Genomic DNA, 12,258 nt, shown 5'->3' with positions numbered 1-12,258 from the left:
TGACTCCTTGACTGCAGACCTCTGGCCTCCAGAACTTGGAGAGAATCGATTTCTGTTGTTTTAAGCCACTCGGTTTGTGGTTTTGTTCCAGTAGCCCCAGGAAACCGGTACAGGTGCCTGGGATAAAACTCGCTGCTGTCTCAAGTGTTCACAACTCGTCTGTCGCTAGAAGGCGAGCCCAGAGTGGCAGTGCCCTCCTGCCCTCCCCAGCCACCCAGGAGGGAAAATGACCCGAAAATAAGGCAAGAATGTATCTGATGTGCTGCTTCTAGCCAAATAAGCCCTCCAGCCAGCCACCAGGACCCCCCAGTGACTTTGTGGCCTGTATTTTGGGAATATCACTGGGCATGGGATTCTTTTGAAATAGTTATTTGCTAAATGACATTTCAGCTACCAATTCGTTTAATCAGTTATACAGACAATATACTATTCTCTCAGTAATTTCCAAGTTTGCCCTATAGCCCTGGTTCAATCCCAACCTGGCCTTTTATCTTTTCCCAAACGACCACATTGAGAACCTGGATGCTTCCCCCAAACCTCAACCTCTCTCCTGGCCAGTACGGAGCCAGGCGAGTCGTCCTTCTAAAGCGCCCCTGGCCAGGTCCTCACTTCCTTCCCTCAAACAGGGAAGGGATACCAGTTTCGAATGAGAACCCCTGGCCACAGAGAAGCCACATGGAGGGAGCTGTGTCCCAGAATTCCCATCTCCTTCCAATCCGCCTGCCGGAGGGGGCGCTCTCAGACAGCCACGGGGCCTCTCGGACAGAAACCCCCAGATCAGGGCACTTCTGCTTTTTCTTTCCAAATGTAACAAGTCAGAGATCAAGGGCTGTGACTCTGTGCCTGGTTGCCTTGGGCTCCTCGCTCCAGGCACAGCGCAGGAGGCTGATGCGTAACTGCCCCCTGTCACACCAAGCCCACCTTGGCCCCCTTGTACAACGTGGCCCAAAGTTTGCCTTCCAAATATCAGCAACCCAACCATCAGAAGGTGGGGCTCCCATCATTTTCACCAGTCTGAGGTCCCTTTGCTTTTGAGTTGGGGGAAGGGATACCTCTAAGAACAATCCAGCCCCTAGCCCTGTGTTCCATTTGCCCCTCCCTGTTCACAGCACTCTACGGCCAAGCTTCTGGATCCATGCGGGGTCGATGGGATCTCAAGCAGGGCGACCATGAACAGTTGTGCAGGTTGTACACTGATGTGTGAATGCCCCTGGAGTACTGCTGTGCACAGTATGTGCAGCTGTATGTGGTAACTTTAGTCAAGCATGTTCTACAAGAGCAAAAGAAGCAAATAGAGTGACCAGATTAAGAAATGGTTGGGGACTTCAGAAACACCCACACTCAAGGCATCCTGGGACCCAGATTCGTTTCCTGGGAAGCTCAGCTCCAGGCAGGAATTAAGGTCAGAGGCCCACAAGCAAGGGGAGGGGAGGAGTCCTGGGGGATGTTCGTAAGCTTCCCATCACATCAAAGGGGCTGAGGGAAGAGAAAAACTATGGCTGAGCCACGTTCTGTCACTGGAACTAAAAATCACCAGCCTTGAAAGAGTGACACGCTCCACTCAGCAAACAGCAATGCGTCAACGCTCTGCTTATAAAACTGACAAGTATGGCTCTCTCCTTCACCATCAACAGCATCACCATGGAGCTCCCTGACACAGGCCACCATTTGTAACTGTGCAACTTACCCACGACTTCCAGACTCCCAGCTACAGCAGAAGACGAAAGCAACCTGCCTTAGAAACCTAGTGTGAGCAGGGTGGGGGCAAAACCACACTCTTGCATTCCTGCTTCTTCAGAACAATACATGATTCCACATAGTTTAAAATTTCTGGCTTGTGGGGGAGGAGCGGGCCACCAGACAGTGACTCCTCAGGATGCGAAAGAGGCACTGTCCGAACGATAAGGGCGTGTCTTACGGACCCCGGAGCCCCGCTGCCTTCTGCTCCTGAGAAACCAGCATCGTGACAGGGAGTTGTTGACCCAGGGCCTCCGGAGGCCCCACGTCCCCTTGGGTGAGATCCAAGGCCAGGGGTGTAGCCCAGGGTCTCTCCTGTTCTACAGTCACAACCCGTCACTAAGCTCTGTCCCCACAGAAATACAGCCGCCTCTGGGAGCTGGGGTCCTTGGAAAGTTGAGGTCACCAGGTCCAGCCCCATCCATACTTCCAGGCCGGTTTACACTCAGTTCAGTCTAGATCTGTCCCTAAGGATTTCCAAAACCGTGGCCCCCACCCCCACCCCCGCCCCGGGCAGGCTGTGGAAGGGAATCACTGTCCCTTTCCCTGTCCCTTTCCTGCAGGAGGCTTGTTCCCGGCAGGAGCAGCCACACTTACGCTGGATGCTGAAGCAGAACTTCTTCTGCTGGTAGGAGATGTAGCTGGAGACGGCGCCGATGAGGGCCATGGCCAGGGCGCTGGCCACCCCGGCGATGGTGCCGGTCTCTGCCACCATACCTGTGACAATGAGAAGGGCAGAAACGAGGAGAGGCCGGGTCAGCTCAGGAGCCTCCTTGTCCTCTAGCCTCAAGCTGCAAGGGAAAGAGCCATGCCACACACCCCCCCCCCCAAGGCTTTATGATGACACAGAGCCCCTGCATTTGCCAGGGCTTCTTCTTTTCCGTGAGGACTTTCATTCTGAGGTCCAGACACGGTCTCCGGGTCTCATGCCAGCAGGCTCCCCCCTCAGGCCACCGCCCCCGGGAATCCCGATCTTCACATGCTTAATTCCTTTAAGTGGCCGCGCCCCTCCGCCCTTTGCCTCACGATTCTCCATCGGAAACATTCTGGGGAAGGCCGACTCTGAGATCAGAGCTGGCCAGCAGAAACCTCAGGACCCAAACGCACCGGATCCAGGGTCGTCATTGCTGCCATACCCGCCATCACCTGGAGAAAAGACAAAGCATTTAGTGTCTGCTGTGACCCTGCAGCCAGCCGGCTACTCAGGGCCAGGCCCTCTGCTCTCACCTCTGCCACAGGCGCCCACCAGCACATCGCCTGTGGGCTTCTACCAGACTATGACAAGACCTGCTTCCTTATGCCCACCGCCTGCAAAGCCCCGGCTTCCAAGGGCAACTTTCTGTTATTTTATTATTATTATTATTTCAGCATATTGTGGGGGCACAAAAGTATAGGTTATATATATTGTCCTTGCCGCCCCCCCACCCCCGCCCGAGTCAGAGCTTCAAACGTGTCCATCCCTTAGACGGTGCGCATCGCATTCATTATGTATGTACACACCCATCCCCTCCCCCACCAACATCTGCCCGACACCCGATCAATGTTATTCCTAAATGTGCTCTTAGGTGATGATCAGTGAAACCAATTTGATGGTGAGTACATGTGGTGCTTATTTTTCCATTCTGAGGATACTTCACTTAGCAGAATGGGTTCCAACTCTATCCAGGAAAATACAAGAGGTGCTAGATCACCATTGTTTCTTACAGCTGAGTAGCACTCCATGGTATAGAAATCGCAGAGCACGGAAACAGGTGGAAAACCATACCATGCTCATGGATCGGAAGAATCAACATTGTTAAAATGTCTATACTACCCAAAGTGATCTACAGATTCAATGCAATCCCTATTAAATTACCAACATCATTTTTTACAGATATAGAAAAAATAATTTTACGCTTTGTATGAAACCAGAGAAGACCGCATTTAACTTTTCATTATTAAAATGGTGGCCACCAAGTGCGGTTACATTCCTGGCTTCTGGGCATAGCACTCTTTCTTCACCTGCACTCAACGTGCCCCTCATGCAGGGAGGGAGCAGAGGCTGGTGGTACAGGGCTGTGGCAGGTGGCAGGGGGGTCCTGCCAGGAGAGCCTGACTCGGAATGACACCACCATGTGTCTCCAGTACTTCAGGCCTGAACCATAGTTGGAGTTGTTCTCAGAGCACAAATGCAGGCTCACAACCTCTTATCTGCTATTTTGAAAATTAAAAGGCTCTGAAATATCACAGAGGTGGAGAACAGATTAACGTTGATAGGGGCTGGTGGGAACAGGGAGTTGGCAGTGGTCATAAACAGGCAACAGGAAGGATCCTTGTGGCGACAGAACCGTTATCTGGACTCTGGTGGGCACACGAATCTAGAGGCGACGGAGCTGCATGGAGCTGCACACGCAGGCACACACCTTGCCCAGACTGAGACCCCCTGACAAGCACCTGGTGCCGTTTCAGGACCTTAATTATGCTCGAGTTCACCCTTCATGCTACCCTCTTCTCAGAGCCTAATGCTCACGGACGGAGGGAAACCGCCCTGGGATGTCGGAGGCAACAAGCCAACGCTTTCTTGACCATTCGAAGAGTTCTGGGGAATGTCGGTTCACGGGCTATAAAAATGCACCACTCTGGCGGGAAGTGGGGGTGCCGCTAATGCGGGTGTATATGAAGTTTCCGTACCTTTCCTCTCAATTTTGCAGCGTACCTAAAACTGCTCTAAAAAACAAAGTCTATTTTTTAAAAATATTCTAGGGAAAAATGAAGTTTGTTATGTTCCCACCTAGGACTAAATCTTCGAGTTTCATGCACTTCACAAAGGTCCCCGATTGGGTACAAATGGCTACGTGGAAGACAAAGAGGGCAGGCATTAAAACACAGTCACTGCTGCTGGGGAAAGCAGAGCAGAAAGGAGGACGAGAGCCACTGTGTGTGTTAACATATTGGCAGCAACGAGAATGTCACCCGAGAGTGCTTGGAGTCTGACAGTGCTGGCTTGTCAATGGTCCCCTTTGCTGTGCAGTTCGTGTCGCCTGATTTCCAGGTTTTGGACTATTTGTCTGAGTCATTCAACCTGTTCTTTTACCTCAAGGCAGAATGAAGCTGAGTGTTCCCAAGTCTCTTTTCCCTTATCAGTACTTGGCTACAAGGATCCCTAGCAACTTGAACATCATAATCCGCAGGACTGCTGAGCTAGAGCCTGTTGCATGGCACATAAACAGGACGGCCCCTGCCTACTCTCCCCCCAGGGGCATACGGAGAGACAGGCTGGTACTGCTCTCCCAGACTGTCAACAAGACTCAGAAGCTCAATACTTCACAGCTCTAGTGGTTCCTGACTACCTGACCATCTGGGATTGTAGGAGTCATTGTCCTAAGATGAAGACAAAAACCGTGATTGTCCCCCTCAAAAACAGCAAGCCCATCCTGTGGGCAAGTCATTGCTGCGATGGGCATGTGAGCTGAAAACCTGTGAGGCTGAAAACAATTGGAAAAGAAAAAGCCAGTCATCCTAAGTCCTTCTGTCCCTTCTCACTGCATGAACTCGAGCTGAAGTTGGCCACGCAGGCCTGCCACTACAGTTAGCCAAGCGAAGGTCATGGCTTTGGGTGCTGTTTGGCTACTGGGCGCTGCTCACTTCCTCTGAGCACAGGCTGGACCCAGTTCCTTCACAAAATACATGCTGTACAAAAGATGATACTGCGACAAGGGACAGATCACTGGCATAAAATAAAGTCATCCAACCCAATACCATCCATGAAAATAAGCTCCCAATAAAAATAAAATGGATGAAGCCATAAAGCACTATGAGAAAATTTATGGGTAAGGAATTTATATTATCTTGGGCTAAGAAATGACTTTCTAAATGTGATCCTAAAGCTGGAAACCCAAACTGGAAAAGATCATATTGAAAGTAAAAATTCTAGTACTAAAAGCACAAGCAACAACAACAAATAAATAAATCAGACTTTGTCAAAATTAAGAACTGTTTTGCTTCAAAAGCCATCACCAAGAAAGTGGAATGAGAACTCACAGAGCAGGAGAAAATATTTACAAATTCTGTATCTGCTAGAGGACTAGTATTGAGGGAAGAAGCGAGGAAAGCGGAAAGGGGGAGGGAAAGGAAGAAGTGTCGGGGAGGCTGTGGAGAAACGGGGACCCTAGGTTGCCAGCAGGGACAGAAACTGCTGCAGCTGCTGAGGATAACGGTTTAGCAGCTCCTCAGAAAGTCAGGGGTAAACATGACCTAATAATTCTACTTCTAGGTACACACTCGAGACCATTGAAAAGCTACATCCACGTAAGAACTTGTACACACATACAAGGTACAAAGTGGGACCTCAGAGATCCATCAATTGAGGAATGGATAAATAAAAAGTTTATGTAATATATAAGGGCTTCCTAATCTCTAATGTAAAAGGAGCCCTTACAAATCGATGAGAAATGATACAGACCTCAGTAAAAACAAACAAACAAAAAACAAACAAGCAAAGGACATGAAAAGGCAATTCACAAAATATATTAAGAGTGCAATGACACATCAAAAAACTGTTTCACTTCTTTTGGATTCAGATAAATACAAATTTACACAGCATGGCGTTTTGCTCTCATCAAATTTGCAAAGATGACAAAAATATAATACCCGGTGGAGACGAGGATTTGAGAAAACAGGCACCTGTTCACTTACTAGTAGGGAACAGGGAGGTCGGTACAGCCTTAATGGCAGCACCACTCACAGAGTCACATCTTTAAAAATGTCAACCATCTGTGATCCAGCCATATGGCTTCTAGAAATTTATCTGACAGAAACAATTAAGGTTGTGCATTCTTGGCTATGACAACATTCACCACAGCACTGTGTACAGTAGCAAAAAGCTGGGGGAAACTATAAAAAATAGGGCCCTAGTTAAATTATGGCATAACATAATATCATGTAGTCAGTGACATGACATTTTACTAATAGAATACTCTTTAATGACAGAACAATATTCAGAGCATTATTGAATAAAAAAAAACTGGTTTTGGGATAGCATGATCCCATTTTTATTAAAAAAGACAGATATTTACAAATGTATACTTATGCAGAGAAAAAGTACTCCAAGCACAGTGTAAACTATTACTGAGGATTCTTCCTAGATGGTGAAACAACAAACAAGTATTTTTCATACAATTTTTTTAAAGTCTTAAATATGCAAGTCCCACGCACATCTATCTACCCCTCTTTCCCGCAACTGCAGAGAGCGCTCGAAGAGACTATCTCACAGGTCACTGGCAGGGTCTTCATTTTCTACGGCAGCTTGTTTTGTATTCCCACCTGCCTTCTGGGCTCACAATTATGCACCAAAGGAACCCCCCGTGCAGTGCATCCTGTGCTGCAATTGGCTTTGCATATAGACAGCTATGTGGACTGCCATAGCCCTAGCGACTGGCACTGTAGCAACAATGACCACTGCCATAGTAGGTCCTGTAGCTCCAAGGGCCCCTGTAGCTATAGCAGCCACCATAGCTATCAGGACTGCTCTAGCTAAAGTGACCACCGCAGCTATAGGAACCTTGTGGAAAAGGAGGTATCACCTCACTGAGGAAGTGCCGAACAGGTCCTGGGGCCAACAGATCAGACCCATAGCACCTCAAACAAGGAAGGCAACAGCTCACAAATACACGACAGACTCACGTCCTACACAGCCACCATCTTCCCTGACAGAAGCACAAGCCAGGCTCCCAGTGAATACCTGGCACACTTGGTCACCAAGGGCACAGAGAGTCAAGTGCCAGTACGAAGATTATATCTAGAACTGCTAGGGGGAGATATTGAAGCACGTAAAAAACGTTTGTAGTGTTCTAGACTGCCAATAGATACAGTTAGGACTTTTATTTTATTTATTTATTTATTTATTTATTGAGACAGAGTCTCACTCTGTTGCCCGGGCTAGAGTGCCGGGGAGTCAGCCTAGCTCACAGCAACCTCAAACTCCTGGGCTCAAGCAGTCCTCCTGCCTCAGCCTCCCAAGTAGCTGGGACTACAGGCATGTACCACCAAGCCCGGCTAATTTTTTCTATATATTTTTAGTTGTCCAGCTAATTTCTTTCTATTTTTAGTAGAGACAGGGTCTCACTCTTGCTCAGGCTGGTCTCGAACTCCTGACCTCGAGCAATCCTCCCGGCTCGGCCTCCCAGAGTGCTAGGATTACAGGCGTGAGCCACCGCGCCCGGCCAAGTTAATACTTTTAGATATTTTTAAAATGTATTTTCATCATCTTAGTGGCAGAAGTGCAAGATAAAAATAAATTTAAAAAAATGAATTAAGGAAAAAACCTTGCTTTAAATGACCCATAGTTACCAAATCAAACCAAATTGAAAACATGTGCCAAAACACAGCTGCCTAGGCCAGCCACTGGGGATGGCACTCCTCACTGTTCCAGAAAGTCTCCAAGGCCCAGACGCCACCCATTCCCCACTGCAGGGATGAGAGCACCAACCATTTAGGTAACATGATGGGTGCCCTGCTCCCATCTGACACAGATCCCTAAAACCCCCCCTCTCATGTGTCAAGCCCCCAAGATTCCAGCGAGGGGGTCATCTCGGAGAAATCCTGTCCGTGCGGCGCTCCCCCACGCATGCTGAGCGTGGGGAGTCCGAGGGAGCAAGGTGTAGGACGCCACAACCAGGGAGCTGTTCCTCACGTCTGAAACATCCTATATCCTCACGTGTTCTGACAGCTGACAAGAATAGACATAGGTCCAAAGAAGGGACCTCTCTGGTGTCTTTTTTCATAAAAGCACTAATCTCATCATGAGAGTCCTACCCTCAGGACCTCATCTAACCCTAATCACTTCCCAAAGTCCCCACCTCCAAATGCATCACACTGGGGGTTAGGGTTTCAACATAGGAATTTGGGGGGCATAAACATTCAGTCCATAACAGTAAGGGATCATAAGAGGGCGCAGATACTTCAAGGCAGTGACTGTAAATACAGTAAAAATGAAAGAGAAAGGTTGTCTTCAAAGACCCCGTAGGGAGAATGGATAAGGAAAATGCGGTCCCTTCCATACAATGAAATCTTCAGCCACGAAAACGCAATGACAATGAACTTGTGAGTGGATAAACAACGATGTGGTCCATCCGTGCAATGAAATAGTATTCAGCTCTACAAAGGGAGAAAGCACTGATACCCACTACAACATGGATGAACCTTTGAGACATTATGCTTGGTGAAATAAGCCGGTCACAAAAGGACAAATACTTATGATTCCACTTATATGAGAGTCCTAGAACAGTCCAATTCATAGATGTAGAGAGTAGAAGAGAAATTACCAGGGCCCGGGAGAGAGGGGAAACGAGGAGTGACTGCTTAATGGGGACAGATGGACAGTGGTGACAGCTGCACAACAATGTGAATGTGCCGCTGAAGTGTACACTTAAAAACGGTTAAGAAAGTAAATTTTATGTTATATATATTTTACCACAATTAAAAAAATTTTAAGACTCAGAAGGGAAGCTTGGGGGCCTGGAAGACACCGGAAGACTGGAGGTTCCAAGTGGAGAGCGAGCGCAGGGGCCGAAGCCCAGCTCCCGTGTGTGTGGCATTACAAGAAAAACAAAAACAGGAAAATTCAAAGACAGGAGGCGGCCCGCCGGTCTGGACCCCTGTGAGGCGAGCATGTAGAGCAGAGGCAGTGGGCTGTGAAAAGCCCAGCGACGATGTCAAGGACAGAGGCTCCCGCAGATTCCTCCTGGGAACCAATGGGCTCCATCTGGGGGCAACTAGCACTCGAAGTGACTGCCAACCAACTGACCGCAGTCGCTAACATCTCCTTTAACCCTGCAAACTGCAAGCCAGGGCAGGGCGTTCACGCTTCACACTTGGGGACATCTCCAGATAGCCTTACGCATGTGCCCCAGACACGTCTGTAACAGAACATTTGTTATCTCTTCAGATGTAGGGGTTTTGATTCTTACCTCAGTTTTAAAGAACTGCATGCTTTTAGCCTTAAAAATTGCCATCTGGGGGCAAAACGTCCTTTGAGGAAAGGACTTGTTGATCTCGCTCATGCCAGAAGTCCTCTCCCCTGGTATCTTTTGAATCTGGAATATTCTTTCCCTTAACCTCCCCTCAAGCCCAGGTTTTCATCACCACCTCTTGGGATGACACCTAAGAAGTTAAAGGTGGTGACCTTAATATTTTAATTGATCTCCTTGCTCCAATTTGTCCTCCATGCAGCTGCCAGAGTGAACCATCAAGAACATGAATCTGGGCCGGGCGCGGTGGCTCACGCCTGTAATCCTAACACTCTGGGAGGCTGAGGCAGGAGGATCGCTCGAGGTCAGGAGTTCGAGACCAGCCTGAGCAAGAGTGAGACCCCATCTCTACTAAAAATAGAAAATTATCTGGCCAACTAAAAATACATATAGAAAAAATTAGCCGGGCATGGTGGTGCATGCCTGTAGTCCCAGCTACTCGGGAGGCTGAGGCAGGAGGATTGCTTGAGCCCAGGAGTTTGAGGTTGCAGTAGGCTAGGCTGATGCCACGGCACTCCAGCCCAGGAAACAGATTGAGACCCTGTCTCAATAAACTATAGACATGGTAAACAGATTGGTGGTTGCACTAATAGAAAGTAGATTAGACTTGAGGGAGGGGGAGTGGCTGACTACACCAAGGTGATATATAGAAGACCTTATATGGTGATGGAACTGTTCCATATGGTACTTGGGTGGTGGACACATGACTGTATGCAATTGTCATAAAACCCACAGAACTATATATCACAAAGAGTGAACTTGAATGTCTGTAAGCAAAAGAACAAAACAAAACATCAACTAGATGGGTGGGGGAATCCCAGGATGGAATGTGGACTGTGACAAATGAATCTAACTCCATTATAAACATGTGGCATAATTGCACTGAATGGTTGACAGAAGGGGGAAGGAACTGACCTAAGTCACTTTGGAAAATGGTATTTTGACTGAAAACTGTAAGGTAAAGACAAAAGAAACATAAATGCTGGACTCTGGTTGCTAAAGTTGTTTCTCACGGGGGTATGGGCCAAGGATTCTGATACTGCCACACATGTACACCTGAATTGCGCAAGAAAGTAAATGGATGACAGACAGGAGCCAGGTTTCTCACTGCCAGAGAGGAAAGTTACAGGAAAGCAAGAAATAAACCTTTTGGCACTGGATTACAGTTGGCGGCGTAAGTATGAAGTCATGTTTAGGTTAATATACCTACTGATGGTTAAATAGAGAAATAATTATAGATGTGTATGTATGCATCGTGTCATGTATGGAATGTTTACATGCTCTCCCCCAAATTCATATGCTGAAATCTTAACCTCCAATGTGATGGTATTAGGAGGTGGGGCCTTTGGGAGGTCCTGAGGGTCATAACGGGATTAGGACCCTTGTAAAAAGAGACACCAGAATTTGTTCTCCTGTCTCCCTGCTCTCCACCATATGAGGACACACAAGATGACAGACAGCAAACCAGAATGAGAACCTTCACCAGACACTGGATCTACCAGCGACTTGATATTGGACTTCCCAGCTTCCAGAACCGTGAGAAAATAAATGTCTGTTATTTAAGGCAGTTTGTTAGAGCAGGCTGAACTAAGACACATGGGTTAATACATATACATATATCTCTTAACTATTTCCTGCCTCTGCCTGCTTAGATGGTCTACAAGTAGTGGCATCCCACTAAACAATGGATATACTCAGATCTTGGCTTCTATTACCATTACTCTTCCCCAGCAGAAGATAGTAACATACTGAATTGAACACCCAAGGAAATAAACACAATAGAGGCAACAGTATTTAGGAAGCAGCAGTGAATGAGACCAATGAATGAGACCAGTGAGTGAGTTTGAAAGGGCCAAGGAGAACAGAATACTGAGGAGGAGAAGGTGATCATCCAAGTCAAATGCTACAGAGGCCACACAGGACAGAGGGCTGTGACCATCAGGAAGTCACTGGGAACTGCAGTGGGGGTACAGGCATGCATGCATTAGGGTACAGATGACGGGGGTAGGCAGCGGCAACGAGGAGTTGAAATTCACTGGCCTCAGGTTTCTTAGTCAGTCAAAGTGCTGTGGAACAGAGGTGGCTGTTGGCAGAAATGGGGGACAATCAGAGTCCAGGCTAGGCAGGAAGCGGGAAAGGGCAGAGGAAGGGGGCTCACACGCCACCTTCTTAGGGAAAGGCAATAGAACCTGTTGATGAAAGACAGACATTGTCACCTACAGACAAAATATGGACCTCCTACTGGGTCAGTAAAAATGTTTTCTTGAGGAAAAAATCCATAATTGATAACGTATTATTTCAAAAACATAATGTAAAAGTATAGCTGAGTCCATGTGCCTAAGACCCAAGCCTGGAAAACACATTAATTAGCATTCCTTTTATGCAGAAGATCATAATTTACCGAAATGTGACGTTTTACTTTTGCTCGTGGCATTAGCATATTTTTGTGCAAAGGATAGTGTCTGAGCATTCCACTGTGTGCTTATCATAACCGTGTTTCAGTTTCACACTTGTC

General features: G+C 47.6%; 1 protein-coding gene across 5 annotated transcripts in view; it reads right to left on the bottom strand.

The window, feature by feature from the left end:
- CD99L2 (CD99 molecule like 2) overlaps positions 1-12,258 on the bottom strand; it is a 107,326-nt gene that overhangs the window by 7,132 nt on the left and 87,936 nt on the right. For all 5 annotated transcript variants that reach the window (XM_069464557.1, XM_069464561.1, XM_069464559.1 and 2 more), the window contains 2 exons: positions 2,845-2,883; positions 2,335-2,454 (listed from right to left, as the gene is read on the bottom strand). In XM_069464557.1, the coding sequence (XP_069320658.1) occupies positions 2,335-2,454; positions 2,845-2,883 (159 nt within the window). The remainder of the gene's footprint in view (positions 1-2,334; positions 2,455-2,844; positions 2,884-12,258) is intronic.

This window comes from Eulemur rufifrons, chromosome 30 (genome assembly GCF_041146395.1).
Source record: "Eulemur rufifrons isolate Redbay chromosome 30, OSU_ERuf_1, whole genome shotgun sequence".
NCBI classification, from domain to species: Eukaryota; Metazoa; Chordata; class Mammalia; order Primates; family Lemuridae; genus Eulemur; species Eulemur rufifrons.
Note: the sequence above shows the minus strand (reverse complement) of the source record. Positions and strands in the feature narration are given on the sequence as shown.